Here is a 19,071-nt window from a genome sequence, read left to right on the forward strand (position 1 = left end):
TTCCAATTAAAGTCAATATAAAGTTGGAAAAATATGTCTTTTGAATTAAACGTCATCAACAATATTAAATATTGTGATTTAGATATTAATAATACTACTATAATAAAAATTATCACCTAATATGATTTTTATAATATTTAATAGTTATTTCAAAATATAAAAATTATTAAAACTAAAAATATAGATATAAAAATAGATTTCTACATATATTGATAATATTTTTAACTATTTTATAAAGAAAATAATAAAGAAAATAAAATAAGAAATTGCTTGTAATAAATAAAGACAATTTAATCTTGTTTTATTTTTAATATTTTATTAATTAGCAATTCTTTTTATATTATTTTTCATAGTTAAGTAAATTTTAATTTATAGTACCTGTTTGTAATTTAATTAGATAAATTTTTAATTGTTAATTTTTTATATTTTTTTTAGAGGGTTTAATAAATACAATTATAGTTAATAAAGAAGTCCCAATAAAAATGAATTTTGGATGGGCTAGTAAAATGGCAAAAAATGCCTTATTACAGGCTCAACAAAAAATTGATCAAGTTTTAGAAATTACACCGGAAGAGGAGGAAGGAAATGTTGTAATAGATGATAATTTAATAGAAAAAGAAGAAATAAATACATCTGATGATAATCAAAAAGAAGAAAATTGTAATAATGATATAAAAAACGATGATGATAAATCATTATTATTATTTACACCATCAGATAGTTGGCATGTATGCCATGGTGAGAATACTGTTGTTGAGTCAGAACCAAATCCTTCTCGTGATGAAGATACACCTGGTGCAATGTTAAATTTAGATAGTTCCCCAAGTACAGTATGTTTAATTATCTTAATTTTATTTATTTTTTTTTTTAAAGATATCTCCAAATCATGATTCAGCATCAGTGATAAGAGAAAACATAAATTATATGAAAGATAATGGAGAGCATGAATTATGGGAAGGTAATATAAGTTCTCCAGAACAAAAAAATAATGACCATTTTGAAACTGATACTGTTGCTTCAAGTGATATAGAAATAATTAAACAAGCAGATGAATGGTCTTCAATATCTGGTCCTGTACAAAATGATAATTTCACAATTGTACAAAATAGAATAGATACTGTTTTAAATCAAGTTGCTAACTCATCAGAACAGGTAAAAGAAATGAATACAATTATTAAAAATATGACTATACAAATTGATATGCGAGATAATAGAATAAGTGAATTAACAACTTTATCTAAAAAAGGTGAAAATGAAATTGGTATATTAAAACAAAAAATCAAAATTATGGAAAAAGAATTAAAAGATTACAATTTATTAAAAAAAGGAAATAGTGAAAATGAAAAATTAATTAATGAATTGAAAGAAGAAGGTATGAAATTATCTGAAAAGTTAGGACAAAAAGATAAAGAAATTAAAAAATTAAAGGCAATAAATCAAGAAAATAGTAATATTAAAGTTGAATTTCAACAGTTAACAGAAAAAACAGATGATCTTACAAAAGCTTTAACAATTAAAAATAATGAAATTAAAAATATTATAAATAAATATGAAGAAGAATCTAAAAATGATAAAAATGAAATAACTAATTTACGTAAAGAAGTTGAAAGTTTAAAACAATCATGGAATTGTAAAGAAAATATGTATGAAACAAGAATGTGTGATATTGAAGATTTTAAAACTCACCTTGAAGAAGAAAGGAATAATGTAAAAAAACTTAAAGAAAGACTTAAAGAAAGTCAATTTGAAAATGAAGAATTAAAAAGTAAACTACAGGCTCGAGCAGAACAAGCTGTACATGGTAATTTAATATTACAATAGTAAAAAAACATTATATATGTAAAATTTATTTTTAGATAACATTGATCTTACAAATACAATAGCAGAAATGGAAGATAAATATAAAACAGCTTTAATTAATTTTGAAAATGAAAAAGAACATTTAATGGATAAATTTTTGATAACAGATAAATTGTTAAATGAAAAAGAATTTTTATATAAATCATTAGAAAAAAGATATCAAAATGAAAAAAATAAATCAAATATATTAGAAAAACGTATAAAAGAGTTAGAAAATATATTAACATTAATTCCAGGTGTTATGAATGATTTTGTAAAAGGATATACATTTAATAATATTATAGACATTATTAACAATAATTTAATGAAAATGGATGGCATAATATCAATTTTACAAAAAGATATCTCATTATTAGATAAAAAATATGATCTAGCAAAAGAAAGAAGAAATGCTATTATGAGTATTGAACAAAATATGGGTATAATTAAGAATGAAAATATTAATAATATGAATGTTGTTTATGATACAACAAATATTGATAATGCTGATTCTTTAGATGATAAACATGATGAAAGTGGTGAAAGATCATTATCTCCAATAAGAGTTGATTGGTATATAGAAGGATCATGTAAAAATTGTGATAATATGTATAAATATGTAAATGACATAAAAGAGCTTGCAGATACTTCATTATCTAATAAAAGAACAATATTGACACTTCAAGAAGAATTATGTGAAGTTAAAGAAAGTTATACAAAATTAAAAGAGAAAGAAACAGAAAATAAAATGCTTTTAGATGAAGCTTTACAAACGTTAGGTGAAAAGATAGAGACTATTGAAGAATTAAAACAAGATTTTATAGATCTTGAGGCACAACATAAACAGACGGTAGTGTTATTATTTTTTATTCAATTTTATTAATTTAACAATTATTTTAGATGTTTGATTTATTGCAAAAATTGTCTAATTAAAAAATGCTAAACAATATAATGTAGGGCTCAAATTTTTTATTAATGCAATTTAATAAATGTCAAATATTTTAAATATAATGATAAAAAACAAAAATGTTATCATTCGTCATTACTTTGTTTTCTAATAGCATTAAAATCTAACAATAAGGCTACACATAAATGGGAAAAAAAATTTTTAAATTGGAAAATTCTTTTTATTTTAAATTATTAAATTTTTATAGTATAAATTATTAAAATTCAATTTTTATATTTTTTTAAAATACTTACTAAAAGTTTATAGAACATTGTTATTGTTTTAAAAAAACTAAAAAAAAAAATTTTTTTTGTATAAACTTACATTTTTTTTATACTTTAAAAAGATATTTATTCTTTAAAGAACTATTAGATAATAATCTTATCTAATTTTAAAGTAAAATATTTATGTAAAAAAATACTTCCCTCTTATTGTTTTATATTTTTTTTTAAAACACAGTACTTCATTTTAAGATTTAATATATTTATTATATTTAGATTTGATGTGTATTTTTAAACGTCATTAAATAACATTTTACTCATTTGATTTTTATATATATAAAAAAAAAAAACTTTTACTACAAATAATAATTACCTTTGTTAAATAATTTTTATTAAAAGTTGTTTAAAATAAATACCATTAATAAAGTTATTTAATTAGTAAAAATATGTCTAAATTAAAAATGAAAAATTTAATCATTTTTCTTACTTTTTAATAAAAATATTTTTTTATATGTTTGTATTTTTTTAAATGGATTTGTATTTTGATTATTTAAGTTACAACTTCAATAGTAATTGTATTTATTTATAATTTTATCATAAGACATCAAATATTAATGATTAATGTGTCAATATTCTGAATTTAATATTTTTCACAAGCATTGTTGTTGAAATATAAAATTATTTTTTTTAAATTAAAAAATAATATTATTATTAAATGTATATATCAAAGCTAAAATTAAATACTATTATGTTTTTTGATGTACAAAAATGATCAAATGATTTGTTACAATTAAATTTTTGTTATATTATTAAATTTATAATGTTATTCATTTAAATGTTGTTATTGTGTAAAAATCTTTTTTTTAATGTTAGTTAAAGTTTTTTTAACATTTTTTCTTTTAAAGATTTTCAATGAAGTTGTGTGTTTTATCATTGATATAATTATTTATTGAAATAAAGATAAATAAATCTTTATTTTACGGTTGTTAATAAAAATGTTATACAAAAATATCAACAAGTGTATTATTAGGTTATCTTTATGATTAAATAATCAAGATTAATTCTATAAAAGAAAAATTGTTTTCTATAACATAATTATTTTGTTGTAAATTTCCTTTAAGCATATTTTATACTAAAAAAAAATAAATTGAAGTTGTCAAATAATTTTTTTCTATCTTTAAACCAGCAAAGATTTTTTAAATAGAAACTATAGAAAAAAACAAAAATGAAACAATTTTTTTTTAATTACATCTTCTCAATGAATATGTATCAGGTTTATCAGTAAAATGTGTTTTTTTTATCATTTTCGTTTCTCAATATTTATTAGAAAATTTGCTTAATTACATAATAAAAGTCAGTGTAATAATAAAAAATTTTTGAAATAAAAAATGTTAATATAGATTATTAGACAAATTAAAACATCAAAATAATCGTCTAACATTAAGTTATTAAAACAAGTTTTTAATTAAAAATTTTAATGTAAGATTGTTTTAATAACATAAGCATATTCTTTTAAGCTTTCGTAATGAAAGTAGATTTTTAGTGAATAAACAAAATAAAAGTGCAAGTAAAGGTGATTTAAAGTGAAAAAAAAAAATAAATCTAATGTTACGTAGCTTAATTAAAGGAGATCTTGGCTATTGGGAAAAGAAGCTGGTTCATAAATACCATCTTTTGTACTTTGAAATCTGACAAATGCTTTTGTAATATTTGGAATTTGATTGTTATCTAAAGCATTTATACATTCTGTCATGTAAGCTATTCTATCATCAATATACGGCTTATAAATTTTAAACTCATCAACCAAACTTAAAAGTCTATCATTGGAATATAAAGAATTTTTCTTTTTTAAATGATCATTTAGTGCTTTAATTAAAAAATCTCTTTCCCTTACAAGTTCATTTGTAAGCTCATATTTGCGTTGTTGTAAATCACTAATAACTTTTTCCATATCATTTTTATAATCAACAACATTATTTGTTATTTTGCGCATTCTTAATAAATCAACTTTTTCTGTCTCAAGATGTTCTTTTTGTTTTTCATAACTTTTTTTTAAATTTTCAAGATGTTCTTTTTTTTCCTCTACTAATGATTTACCATCTTTTTGTCGTTGTTCAAGATTACGAATTTGATTTTTTAATTCATTACTACGTAGCTTCACACCATCACGTTTCTTAACAGCTTCTTCAATTTTTTGAAAATGTTCATTTAATTGAATTTTATATAAATCACCATCTTTTTTCAACTGTGCTGCTGTTCTGGATAATTCAACATTTTGACAATTTAATGTCATTTTTTTTTCTTGATATTCAGCTGTTGGGTCACCAATAGGAATTGCTCTTATTCCTGGAACAAAAGCAGTTAATTTTGTCTCATATGTTTCTTTGTTAAAACCACTATTTCTTAAATTATCCCATATTACTTTAAAAGGAAAAACTTTTGAATTTGAAATTAAATAACTTTGCACATTATCTTGAATATCTTGATTTGGCATTGTTAATGTTTTGTGAATAAGTTCCATAATTGCAACAAATTCAGAAAAATCATGATAACCATCTTTATCAAAATCTGTTAAATGAAAATAATCTTCACAACATTTTGGGATCATAAATGTTCTTATCTTTGATGTTTGATAAACATCTTCTTTTGTTATCTTTCCACCATTTTTATTTTTAGCATCAAAAATAGATTGGTATATTTGAAGACGATCTTGTGGTATTTTCCAATCCTCTTCTAAATATTTAGGTAATGGAAAATTACCTTTCAAATTAACTTCATTTATTTCAGAATTTGCCTGTTGAACAGCAGCAATTTTAAGAAAAATAAGAAAACTATGACGATCAAAAAGACCATTTGAATTAAGACAAAAACTTGAAATCTAAAAATAAAATATTTAATTATTTTTATAGACATATTATACACAAGTATTACCCTTTCCCAATCAGCACGATTCATATTGAATAGTTTTGCAGCAACAAATAGAAAACAATCTGATGGATATCCAGGATGATCATCAGGTATCTTTAAAATTTAATTAATTTATATCTTAATAAAAACTTACCCCATCAAGAAGTGATTGATATATATCATAGTTAGTATTTCCTAATTCTTCATCAGTTATATGATAGAAATTGGGGATAAATGAAGATTGCATTTTAAAATGTAGGACTAAAAATTTTATAAATATTATGTAAAATTAAATAAATAAATATTAAAGGATTAAAAACCGAAATAATATAAATTAGAAAACATTTCTTTTACAAAATAATGTTGATATATAATATTATAATTATAATATAATATTTAAATAATTAAGCGAATGCATTGAAAAAAGATATTTTGTTTTTTTTGCTCATATTACCAATTCATTTAATGCTATAAATTATACATATATATATAAATAAACATATAAACATACATCAAAATCAATTACTTTTCTTACAAAATCAGCAATATAAATATTACCTCTTGAATCAGCATGACCATCAATTAATTTATCAACTTCCTCATCAGCAAGACGTTCTCCTAATGTTGTTAGTATATGACGAAGTTCAGCAACTTTAATCATTCCATTTCCTTCTTTGTCAAAATGAGATAAACCTTCAATTATTTCATCTATTGATACTGGATTATAAGATTTACGTGCAATCTGATAAGAATAAAGGAAATCTTCGTAGCTTATTCTTTCATCAGGAGATTTATAATATGAAGCATATTTAACAATTTCAGCTTCAGTTGGACTTAAATCAAGTGCTCTTAGAACATCACCAAGTTGTTTTACATAAATTTTTTCATCTCCAACAGTATCGTATGAATTAAATACTTCACGTACATCAGAAGTATTTTCAAATGTATTATTTGACATTATAAGGACACTAAAATAATAGATATTATTTGTATTCAAATTTTTATTTATTAATATTAAATAATATAAATATAAATTCAAAACAACAAAAAAATTAAAACAAATGAATCGGAGAAAAACGATAATTTATAACTTTAATAATTAAATAAAGATAAGAATTATCAAAACTATTTTGTCATTTATCTGTTGTCAATATAATCTTTTATATGTACTCATTGTTCCAATTTCCAATATTGAACTACTTCTTTAAAGAATTTGTTTGGTTTTTTTTTTATTAATTTAACAAAAATAATGATGTTTTAAAATAAATATTATTGTTATATATATTTAAGTAGTGATTAGAAAACATTTAAACGATTAGCAATAAACATTTTTAATATATATGTACTTAATCTGACATATTTAACAATAATAATATAAACTATTTTAAAATAATAAAATTTATTGTTAAAAAAATAAATCATTTATATAGAATAAACCAGGTATAATTAATTAGTAAATGTTTTTACGTTTGAGTTAAAAACAAATAATTACAAAATTTTCGACATTTCAAGTTCTTTTTTTTCAATATCATCAGTTTCATCGAGCAAGAAACGTTCTACAAATGTAGATGGAATATTCTCTTCAATCCATTTTAAATCAGATTCTATCTTATCATCGATATCACTTTTTTTAATTACATCACTGTTAACATCAATACCTTTAGTTCTTTTTAAAACAATATCTTCCACACAAGATGTACCAACAGGAAATGAATCATCACCATCATCCTCTGAGTCGTCTAATAAAGGTGTAAAGGCAAATCTTTGGTTATTATTTGCAGGACGCCACAAAATCATGATTGCTATTAATACACTACAAAATAGAAGATGCCAAAAAGCTGTATCAAACCATAATTCTTTCCAATTCATTAAACAATGGCGGAAAACATGATTTACCAAAAACCATATCATAAATATTACTGAGGCTATTATAGATATTCCGAGTATGTTAGCAAAATTTGAATATAATCGAAGTTTGACGTCATTATTTCTTATTTTAAGTGCTCTTATAGTGTTTGTCAAAGATGTAAAGATCCACCAAAAAATAATTACTTCAAAGAAGACCAATGGAAGTGTTGCAAATTGTCTTTCTTTTATTGCTTCTGCACTTTTCCATGATGTCCTTATAAGACCTTCAATTGCAGAAAAGACAAAGTAAAGGCCACCTACAACAGTTATTTGATTTAATGTTTCTCCTAACCGTGGTTTAACTACCCCATATCCTATACTAACAATTAATATTAGCACTCTTGATAATGTTCTTTTGAAAGCTGATATTATCTCTGCAAACTTAAATAACAAAAATTAATAAAACAGATTTTAACTATTAAAAAAAAACTAATATAATACCTCAATCATTCCACCAGTAGTGAAACCTGTTTCGTTAACAGTTGAAAATTCGGATAAAAAAACAGCTTTTTCAATTAAGCCTACTAAAATGACAATACCAATCCAAAATTGAATTTTTAATAAGTCTTTCCATTTTCTTGAACATAAATATAACCAAGCAAATAACATCATACAATAAATAATAGCCATAAATTTATAAAAATTAAGAAGTGGATAATCTATGGCATTAAGATAACCATTAGGTGCTCTCCATTGAACATAAACTTTGACAGATTCTGTCATGTTAGATGAAATTTCACTAGCAGGTGTAATTTTTATTATTAGAAAATATATTGCATCTATTGGTAGCGATTTTAATGGATGCCATGAAGACAATCTTATATTTGTACCACCATCTATTGTATTTCCATTTAACATTGGTACAGATCTTTTGTTTTTATCTAATTTTTGTAAAATTATTTTATGAAATTCACTGGCATCTTTTCCATATTGTTCTAAAAACATTGGTGCACCATGTGAATCTTCACAGTTAAATTTCATTGGTTTTGAACGGTAATACATAAATTCGTTATAATCATATGTAGGTGCTATTGATGTATTATCATTAAAATAAAAAGTAAGCATATTTTTTATATTTGAAGCATCATTATTTGTTGTATCATAAAATTCTCTATCACATGGTGAACTTCTAATAACAGCTTCAGCATAAAATAACAATTTTGATTCTGTAGGACACGTAAATCTAATTTCTACTTCTGTTCTATTTAAGGCTGGTTGTGGAAAACCCATATATTCAACCTATAAATAATATTTATTATTATTTTTTTTAAAAATTTATTAAACATACCATTTGAGGATGAATAATTATATTTTCTGACATAATACCTGGTGTTATCATTCTTTGAACTGATATATTAATTATTGATGATAAAACAAATATAACAAAAACACAGTTTGCAACAGTCCATTGTATAACCATTATTTTTTTTTTATATTAATTTATAAACTTTCCTCATAAAAATAAATATAAAGAAAAATTATAAAATTACTTTTCTTACGACTGTAAAATAAAAATTTTTATCTAAATTTAGAAATATTTTAGAAAATGAAAGTTAAAATTATTTGAAACATAAAGTATAATATAATGACACGACATATATTATTTATATGTATACGTTGCATTATGAGTTACATATTATTTTAGGTATGCTCAATGGTTATTAAAATACTTCATTTTCCAAAATCTAAAAACAAAAATCTTTTTAGGAATTTTGGTTAATATAAAAAAATATCATTACACTTCCAATAAATTTATAAATATATTAAAAATTTTTTAATTATAAAAAGTTTTTTTTTTCAACAAATTTATTTTAAAAAGATAATATAAAAAGAAGGAATTTTTAAACATTTAAAAGTTTAATAAAAAAAATTGTTACAAGATTATAAATTTTAAGCTATAGAATAAATTTCTTAACATCTAATTACTTTTCCTTTAGAAAATATTAAATTTATTATTGAAATGATAAAGTTTAAATTGAAATGTTGATTCTAATAAAGTAGATAGAAGGAAATATTATTAATTCTGTTGTTAATGTGAAAGTATCAATTAATCACCAACTACAAAATGTTTAAGGTATCAAAGATTAAAGACATTATTTATAAAATTTTATTAAATTTAATCGTACCTAACTTATTCTTTGATTATTTGAAAAAGTTTATTTAAAACAAAAATAATTTTAAATAGTCTAGACTGTGTTCTTAAAAGTACAAATTTTATTATTCACAATTAATTGTTTTTAATAATCTATTGAAATGCTATATTATTTATATTTTTATAAAATAAATTCCGCAAAATTCTTTTCCTTTAAAAATAATGTTTATTTTTTTTTAAATATTTTTTATATAATTTAATTTTTAAAAGTATAATTTTGTAAGTTTTTAAAAGTACCTTTTCAAACGTTAAATGATAATTGTTTTTAAAAATTTAGTACTTTTAAATTTTTATGCCTCATTAAAATTCAAAAAATATTCTAGAAAAGAAATATTTTTAGAAAAATATATTTTTTTAAAAATGGTTGTTAAAATTTGAATTGTATCTTTGTTAAAAAAAAGTTCTATTTTTACTACTATTTATTTTGCTTTATTATTTAAAAAAAATTACTGTAATTTATTAAAACTTTTATAAAGTCACATTATACAAACTTATATAATTTCAAATTATTTTTTATTAAAATAATATTTATATATTTTTATTATTTTAAATTTTTAAAAAAAAAATTATATTTTAAATGATTTATTAATAATACTATAAATTAAAATATTTTAATATAAAATGTACTATATTTTTATTAACATCGCAAATGTACTTTCTATTTTTAAAAATAATAATTGTTTTTATATAAAAAAATTTATTTTATATCCTGACAGTGGTCTTTATAATTTTTAATTTTAATAAAATATTTTGGAAAAAAAGTTTTTCTATTAATAGAAACAGTTAGAAGCATGGTAAATAATTTTTTTTATACTTTCGGGACAAAATAACATGGCAAAAATTTTTTAAAAAAGGTGTAAACTTTTTATTTATTTTTACTCCGTCATTTTTCATTTAGAGGTATTTTAACAAATCGAATTAAAAGGAAGTGGAGTATTTAATTTGAAGCAGTGAAAGGTAATCAAATGTAAGAAACCTCGTCTTTTAAAAACGATTTTGTTAATGAAAACATATACAATTGCGTAGGCGAATAAGTAATATTCTATTACTCAGTTTCATTGTGATTTATTTAAAGTTTTTGAGGAAAGCTTCCGTATTCTAATAAATAAAACATATATTTAGCATAGCACTTTGATCAGCTTATATTTTTTTTTATTAAAAATTTTTGTAACATATTATATTTAAATGTACTACAAATTTTAAAAATGTTTTTATATTTTTTAACTGCAACAAATTTATTTAATTTTAATGTAATTTTTAGTTGATATTAAAAATCCTCAAACAAATAAATATCTCTAATATATAATATAAATATTTATTTTTAGCATTTCTTTAATTTTTAAAGCGAGATATTTAAAATTTTATAATATTTTTAACTACTCAATTTAGGATGACGAATACAGATGACCAAAAATAGAATTAATTTATATCGTTAATCAACAAACGAATGATAAACTTAAAAATTATTTTTATTATATAATATCCACAAATTAGTTTTCTATGAGAATATTTATTTTTAAATGTATTACTGTAGTTATTTTAATTAAAAATATATATATATATTTTTTTTTTAAATATTAAGATTATTTTTATATAATTATTGCTATGTTACCATTTTTATTAATTAACATAAACGATACGATTAAGATGTATTTTTCGACCTTTTAAAAGATATATTTTAATAGCCTTTAAATGCAAAAAAAAGAAATAATAAAAAATTTTTAATCTAAAAAAAAATTACAATAAAAATAAAATTTTAAAAAATGAAAATGTTTTTAGATAAAAAAAGGTGTTTTTTTGTTATAAAAAAAGAATCAAATTTTCCTCGTTTAAATAACAATTATATATAAATTGAATGTTATTATTATACAATTATTAATAAAAAAACAAACATCTTTTTAAAGTAATAATAAATTAAATTTCATCTACGTGAACTAGGCATTATTATCTTATACTATAAATTTTGCAAAACAATTTTTTTTATTTTTTATTTTGTTTTAATATCCAGATATAATATATTTTTAATAGAAATTAATTTATTTGATTGTTTTTCATAATTTATCTTTAATTTTTTTTTATATATTTTAAAAGTTTTTTCTAATGTGATTTGAAATTTTAAAAAAATTTCATATTAATTATTTTTTTTATATCTTTAACGTAGGTTGTATTTTATCTTTCATGATTAACTTTTTATAACAGTTTTGTTATTAGCAAAATTAAAATAAAAGTTTTTATAAAAATTATTTTTTAAAATATTAGAATTATATGATACTTAATTTTTTTTTTATTTGAAAGTAAGATTTTTTTCTATCGTTTTGCACAAAAACTTTTTATAAATAAATGATTAACATTACCCAAAAAACAAATTGGTGGATATAAAGTATACTAGGCGTGTCAATTGTTTAATGAAACTATAAAATACTTCGAAAACACTTCCTCATTTATAGTTAAGCATGTTAACTTAAGTGATTACTATTAACTCAGAATAGTAATTTTATGCCAGATTAGCTATATAAATAACGTTTCAGCGAACGATTTATAGAGAAGATTTTTAGATATAAACCATTTTTCATATTTATAATTTAGATATTATATAAAAATTAATATATTATATCAATAATAAATGTTAATTTAGATAAATAAAAAAATATTATTTTATAAATATAAATTTTTCATTTGATTTTATAATATTTGTTTAGTTAAAAAAAATTTTTTTTTTAATATTTTTTTTTAGTTAAACATTTTTAAATCATTATAATTGTTTGTTCTTGAAAACACCAAGATTTTTTTTGTTTATTCTGATTATATTTTATAAATTAGAAAAATTCAATATGAAAATAAGATTTAATGAAATTAATAAAAATTCTTATTTTTTTATGACTTTAAAACTAGGCAATAACAAAACAAACATTAGATCACTGTTAAGAAAATATTTAAAATTTGGTATGATTTCATTAATTAGTAGTTGTTGGATGTACTTAGCAATTATTTTATCTGTATCCAAAATTTTCTACATAGAAAATAATAAAAAAGGCAAATCATTACCATCTTTGTCAATCATTTTAACATTTCTTCTTTTTACTGCTAATTGCTTAGAATGTCGTGGTAAGTAAAATTTTATTGTATTATTCATATTAATTTATTTAAGGTGATTTTTGTTTTAATTTTCCAAAAAATTTAACAATCAAAGGGGCTGATTATCGTCAAACATACAATACAACTCAAAGATCCTGTGCAAAAGCATGTTTAGATGATTTTTGTTGTATGGCATATGAATGGATTGATAATAATGAAGGAATATGTACTCATAAAACTAGATCTCTTAATGGAACTGTTGAAAAAAAAATGGATGCATTTTTTGGACTATGTTTAGATCTCAGTATGTTTTTATTTTTGTAATAAATAAATAAAATATTTTTTTAGATGATTATGATAGAGGTAAATTTTCAGATCATATAATTGAAGGTACCGAATTAGCAAGAATCAATGGTATTACCTTACAAAGTTGTGAAAGTTATTGTTTAAATTTTGGTGATAATTATAAAATATATTCATGGTATTCTAATATGCATCGTATATTATTTGAAGATGAAGAAAAAGAAAATAATGAAATAGGTGAATGTTTTTGTTTGGATAATATTGAAGGAATTCAATTACAATATGGTTCAACTTCTGGATTATTAAGATAAAAAAAAACATTGATGTTTAAATTATTATCAAAGCAAGAATGAACATTATAAAATATTTAATTATTATTTAACCGCAATTCCATGAGAAAATATTATCAAGAATTATCCTTTATGAAAAAAAAAGAAACTTAAAGTATATTTGATTAGTTGACAATAAAAATGTTTAGATCTCTTAAAATTAAGCCATAATTATTAGTTATAAAAAATTTTTTTTTAATTTTTCATAACAAATCATCACACATTACCATTTTTTGTCTAATTTGACGTCATACCAAATAAATTAAAATTTTTTTTTATATTTTGATAAAATTTTTAACACATAACATTCTGACTTTTATTAATGCATTAAAAATAGTATCTAACTTATATATTCATATTATTAATATACAATTTAAAAAACTTTTTACTGCTTACAATCTTCAAAAGGAGTTAAAACAAATTCATGAAAATAAAAGAAGTACTTTTTATTTAAAGCAAACTTATAAAAAATTTTTTAGTATCATTAAAAGACACCATCCATTAATAGACATTATTTAAACAATCCAATATCGTTATAAAAAGCTCAATCAAATTTATGTAAAATAACATTTAAAATATTTTTTTTTAATTAATAGTAATAAAAATAAATTCATAAAATTTAAATGACACAATTAATAAAATATTTTATATTCATTTCAAAAAAATTAAATTTTTAAAACTTTTTATTAAACCTTATGACATCATTAATATAATATTTTATTTTTTTATTATAATTCACATATGTTTTTAATTCAAATCTTTTATTTTATTTTGTTGTTTGTCATTTTCTTTTAAAATGGATCTTCAAATAATTCTTCCTGTGGTTTTTTTACTTCATATTCATAACTTTCCTCTCCACTTTTTTCTTTCTAAAAAAAATAATAAAAAAAAGTTATATTTATGAAAAAACTATAATAATTATTAAAGCATTAATAAAATTGAAAATATTTTTTAAAGAAGATTGTTTCAAAAAATAATTATATTTTATAAAAGTGTTTTATGAAAATTAATTTTTTTTCATAAAAATTTAATGCGCAATTTTTGTATTTATCTTACATCAAGTTTTATTATTTTACATTTTATAAAATAAATAAACTTGATAATATTTTTCAAATCATGTATTAAAAATTTTAAGTTTATAGGAATTTATCTATCTTAAATATATAATATGCATATTTAATTGCGTAAAATATTTTTTAAAAATTAAATAAATTAAAATATAAATTTGTTGTTGAAATTTTAAAAATTTTAGATATATGTAAAAAAAAAATATTACCTGTGCTGCTTGTTTTTTTCGACGTTGGTCCTCTTCAACATGTTGATGTGGAGCTAGTGTTTTTTGATTAGCCATATTTATTCTTTTTTGTTTTTCAAGTTCAAATGATTCAGTTAATTGTGTTATAATTATATCAAAAAATCTATTCCAAACATCTTTTATCATTTGAGATGTATAATTATTTGCAAAACGAACTTTTTTCTTATCATCAACTTCTTCATCCTTAAATAATAAATTAAAAATATTAATATATATACATATATATATAATAAGATAAAAACTAACTTTTTCACCTGTTAAATATGGTATAAATTCTTTTATAAAGTTATTACCTACTATAAAAAAATAATTTTTTTCTAATTGATTTTGATTGTTTTCCAAAAATAATTGTTTTGTATGACTTCTACCTGTTTTGCGAATTAATTGCCAAGCACCAACAAGATTTTCTGTCAAACCAAGCATTGTTGTAAGCTTTAAATAAAAATAATATATATTTATTATTATTTTACCTGATCAATTAATTCATTTAATCTTGCAACATGTCCACCAAGTTTTGGCATTTTTAACATACTTACTTTTGGTGCTCTTTCAACACCAAAAACTTTTTTTAATTCTGGTACAATATCATTTATTATATCTACAAATATGATACCAACAATCTCTTTAGGTTCAGTTAATTTCTATAAAAATAAAAATTATATATATAATTAATTTATATATATCACCTGATAAGTTTCTCTCAAGCACATACGTTCCTTTTTGGAAAAAACTTTAAAAGGATTTTCATAATCTTCAGCAACCCAAGATGATCCAGTAACTTTTTTTCTTTTAGGTTTACAAAAAGATGTACCCATATTAAGTAGAATTATAATTCTACCATACCAGGAAAAACTTTTTTGAAATTTTTTTTTTGTTTATATATCGTTAAAAAAAAAGTAAAATAAATTTTTATACTTTTTTCTCACCTATAATATATTTGTATAAAATAAAATAAATAATAAAAATATATAAAAGCGTTAATATTATATAATTTTAAAATTTTACCATTTTTTTATTTAATATATGATGTCAACTTTAAAAGGCATAAAATTTACCTAATTAACAGAAATTAATGATACAATTTTTAAAATTTTAAATATAAGGAATTAATTAATCTTATAATAAGAGAATTAAAAGAAAATTACATATTTAAGTGTATTAATTTTCATTTACCTAACAAAATAAATAAATGTTTTAAAATAAAGGTGTTTGTTAACGTGATATAATTTAAATATTTCTTATAAAATTTTCTCTATTTTTATAAGATATAAAAACAAAATTTTCAAAAAAAGATAATAAAAAATTTTTTTAGAAATAAATAAAAAAAAATGATATAATGATAAGATAAAAATAATTGTAACACTTACTTATTCAATATAATAGAATTAAATAAAATGTACTTTATATTTAAAAGAAATGTCAATTTATAAAATAAAACTTAATTTTTAATTTTTGAAAGATAAATATAATTAAAAAGATAATATGTTTTATATTTAAATTTCTTCTATTTAAACAATTTTTAAATCAGATTTTTGAAAAATTTTTTAATTATAAATAAAAATATTTTTTTTTGTGGTAGTTTTTGATAGAAAATTGATAATATCAATAAATAACTTTGGTTTTAATTAAAATGTAAATGCTACTTTTTCCTTAACTAAGACAATAAAATTAGCATGTAAATGAAATTTAGTATATTATATGAAGCATATAAAAATATAAAAAAATAACTTAATTTTAAAATAGAAAAATATTTTGCAAAAAAAAAAAAGAAAATTTTTTTGTGAATTTTTATTTTATTTAACAAAAAATTATATTAAAAAAAAAAGTTGTTCACGGAAGAATAATTTTTTATATTTAAAATAAAAAAAAATTTAATAAATTAATTTTTTAATCTCACGTTATAGAAATATGATAAGAAAAATTAGGATAATTGTGTATTACCTAAGTATAATTAAAAAATAATGAAAAAACAAGAGTTACTATAGAAACATAAAAAAGACATACTTTTTACTTGATTTTATATTTTTGTAATCTTATTTAAGTTTTAGTCTTAATATTTTATTTTTTTTTAACATTATAATTTACGTAAAACCATTTTTAATTAAGGTAATTTAATTTAAATTAAATTTTTAAATATTTCTATTTATTATAATAAATGAATAAAATATTTTTACCATATTTTTTAAATAAGTAATAGAATGTATTAAAAATATAGTTTTATTATTGACCATTAAGTAGTTTTTTTTTTCTTTAAATACTTTATTACTTTGGCAAATGTAACAACATCAATAGTTAAAGTAAATAAAATTTTATATTTAGTTTTTAAAATAATAAGATACAACTCTGTGACAAAGATTATTAATTATTCATTAGTAAAATATTTTAATTACAAAATTAAAAATAAATTTTAATTGCATGCTTTAATTATTTAAAATTATTCCGTATTTTGTGTATTTGTGAAATTAGAATTATTACTCATTTATATGAAAAAGTAATTGCTCAGCTAAATTATCAAAAGGAACAATTTTAAATAATCTCATTATTTGATAACTCTCTTGAACTGCAGATGCTGCTGAAACAATACCACTTATTGTTAATATAACATTTCCAAAACGTTCTATAATACATGATTAATTTTAGGAAAAAAAAATAGAATTTTTTTTTACCTTCATAATTCTTATATTTTATGTGTTCATAAAATAAAAATAATGCTTTGTAACATTTTTCTCTTTCTTTAATTATTTTTTTTCTTGATTTTTTTGATATCATTAATGTTGATTCTGTATCACTTAAATTATTACCACATTGATATAACATACTAATTTTAAGTGTTAATAATTCTTCTGGCATTAATTTTAAATGTTTTAATGGTGTAACAACTTCATCAATACAACGTTCAGTCATTTGTTTATATAATTTTTCTTGTCTCCATCTTCTATCTTCAGTACAATTATAAATTAAATTATTATTACCAGGATTACAATCTCTTGGCATACATGTACCATTTGATATCATCCATACATCATTATAATTAAATTGTGATGTATAATAACCATGTTCAAGTATAAGATGTTGAACAGCATACCTTTTTAATAATATTAATTGATCACTTGTTGGTAATTGACTAAAACATGGTAATGTACGTGCCCATTCAATCATTGAAATTAATTCCATACTACATACTTTTGCAATATCCTCAGCAAGCATTATTTTTAATTTATCAGTTGCTGGTGATATATCAAATGGTACAGATATATAATTTTTACTTTCATTTATTTTATCATAATTACTTAATTGTTGAGCTAAATTTTTCATTTCAATTTGTGATTTTAATGATTCATATTTTTTTGTACGAATTTCACGATCACGTTTAGTTAATTTTATTATATAATATAAAAGTTCTGTATTTTGTTTATTAATAATTTTTAATTGTGATGGTGTTATTTCTTTGGGTATATTATTTGAATTAAATAAACCTAATTTATCATCTCTTATTATTTGTTTTGATGAATTTCTATTATTTTTTCTACATCCAATTAAATCCCTTCTTGGTTGAAGTGCAGCTTTTGACATACCCATTTCAAGACATTTGCGGTACCTACATCCTCTACACGTTTTTCTAGCATTTCTTTCTAAAATACATTTTCCTTGCCTTTTACAATTAAAATCTTGTTGATGAACAACAGCTCTATAAAAAATATAATAATTTATTAAAAATAATATTAATATTAAATTATTTATAAATATTATAATTAAAATTAATATTAAATAATACATACCTACGAAAAAATGTTTTACATCCCAAACAACTTATAATTCCATAATGTTTACCTGTAGATTCTTCTCCACAAACTAAACAAGAACCAATAACTATAATAAGGAAATTAATAAATGATAAGATTATATTATATTTAATTACCTTTTGATTTAACTGAATTTTTCTCTTGAATAGAAGAGTAATTTTTTATAATATTAACTGTATTATTCATAGGTTGTTTATTAATTTAAATTAATTACTAAATTTAAATAAAAATAATAAAGATAAAAAAAAAGTTAAATTATATTAATAAAAATAT

The 19,071-nt window shown here is 19.8% G+C and overlaps 7 protein-coding genes across 7 annotated transcripts; 2 read left to right on the plus strand and 5 right to left on the minus strand.

The window, feature by feature from the left end:
- Positions 1 to 482: 482 nt before the first annotated feature.
- SRAE_X000020700 (Hypothetical protein) lies at positions 483 to 2,772 on the plus strand (the record flags this gene model as incomplete). The annotated part of the gene is made up of 4 exons (XM_024644523.1): positions 483 to 830; positions 874 to 1,801; positions 1,857 to 2,689; positions 2,740 to 2,772. The coding sequence occupies 4 exons, from the start codon at positions 483 to 485 to the stop codon at positions 2,770 to 2,772; spliced, it is 2,142 nt and encodes a 713-aa protein (XP_024510073.1).
- Positions 2,773 to 4,627: 1,855 nt separating this feature from the next.
- Positions 4,628 to 6,160, minus strand: SRAE_X000020800 (EF-hand domain and EF-hand domain pair-containing protein; the record flags this gene model as incomplete). Its single annotated transcript, XM_024644524.1, has 3 exons — positions 4,628 to 5,884; positions 5,938 to 6,027; positions 6,068 to 6,160. The coding sequence occupies 3 exons, from the start codon at positions 6,158 to 6,160 to the stop codon at positions 4,628 to 4,630; spliced, it is 1,440 nt and encodes a 479-aa protein (XP_024510074.1).
- A 215-nt stretch (positions 6,161 to 6,375) lies between these two features.
- On the minus strand, positions 6,376 to 6,871 carry SRAE_X000020900 (Myosin-2 essential light chain; the record flags this gene model as incomplete). The annotated part of the gene is made up of 2 exons (XM_024644525.1): positions 6,376 to 6,381; positions 6,425 to 6,871. 2 exons carry the CDS (start codon positions 6,869 to 6,871, stop codon positions 6,376 to 6,378), a joined length of 453 nt encoding a protein of 150 aa, XP_024510075.1.
- A 530-nt stretch (positions 6,872 to 7,401) lies between these two features.
- On the minus strand, positions 7,402 to 9,241 carry SRAE_X000021000 (Transmembrane receptor, eukaryota family-containing protein; the record flags this gene model as incomplete). Its single annotated transcript, XM_024644526.1, has 3 exons — positions 7,402 to 8,202; positions 8,263 to 9,060; positions 9,110 to 9,241. 3 exons carry the CDS (start codon positions 9,239 to 9,241, stop codon positions 7,402 to 7,404), a joined length of 1,731 nt encoding a protein of 576 aa, XP_024510076.1.
- A 3,677-nt stretch (positions 9,242 to 12,918) lies between these two features.
- On the plus strand, positions 12,919 to 13,662 carry SRAE_X000021100 (Apple-like domain-containing protein; the record flags this gene model as incomplete). Its single annotated transcript, XM_024644527.1, has 3 exons — positions 12,919 to 13,078; positions 13,122 to 13,352; positions 13,397 to 13,662. 3 exons carry the CDS (start codon positions 12,919 to 12,921, stop codon positions 13,660 to 13,662), a joined length of 657 nt encoding a protein of 218 aa, XP_024510077.1.
- Positions 13,663 to 14,471: 809 nt separating this feature from the next.
- Positions 14,472 to 15,810, minus strand: SRAE_X000021200 (Globin-like domain and Globin, structural domain-containing protein; the record flags this gene model as incomplete). Its single annotated transcript, XM_024644528.1, has 5 exons — positions 14,472 to 14,549; positions 14,957 to 15,178; positions 15,242 to 15,427; positions 15,466 to 15,636; positions 15,682 to 15,810. The coding sequence occupies 5 exons, from the start codon at positions 15,808 to 15,810 to the stop codon at positions 14,472 to 14,474; spliced, it is 786 nt and encodes a 261-aa protein (XP_024510078.1).
- A 1,656-nt stretch (positions 15,811 to 17,466) lies between these two features.
- On the minus strand, positions 17,467 to 18,984 carry SRAE_X000021300 (Nuclear hormone receptor, ligand-binding, core domain and Zinc finger, nuclear hormone receptor-type domain and Steroid hormone receptor family and Nuclear hormone receptor, ligand-binding domain and Zinc finger, NHR/GATA-type domain-containing protein; the record flags this gene model as incomplete). Its single annotated transcript, XM_024644530.1, has 4 exons — positions 17,467 to 17,612; positions 17,662 to 18,683; positions 18,775 to 18,865; positions 18,915 to 18,984. 4 exons carry the CDS (start codon positions 18,982 to 18,984, stop codon positions 17,467 to 17,469), a joined length of 1,329 nt encoding a protein of 442 aa, XP_024510079.1.
- Positions 18,985 to 19,071: the final 87 nt, after the last annotated feature.

The sequence above is a fragment of the Strongyloides ratti genome (genome assembly GCF_001040885.1).
Source record: "Strongyloides ratti genome assembly S_ratti_ED321, chromosome : X".
Classification (NCBI taxonomy): domain Eukaryota; kingdom Metazoa; phylum Nematoda; class Chromadorea; order Rhabditida; family Strongyloididae; genus Strongyloides; species Strongyloides ratti.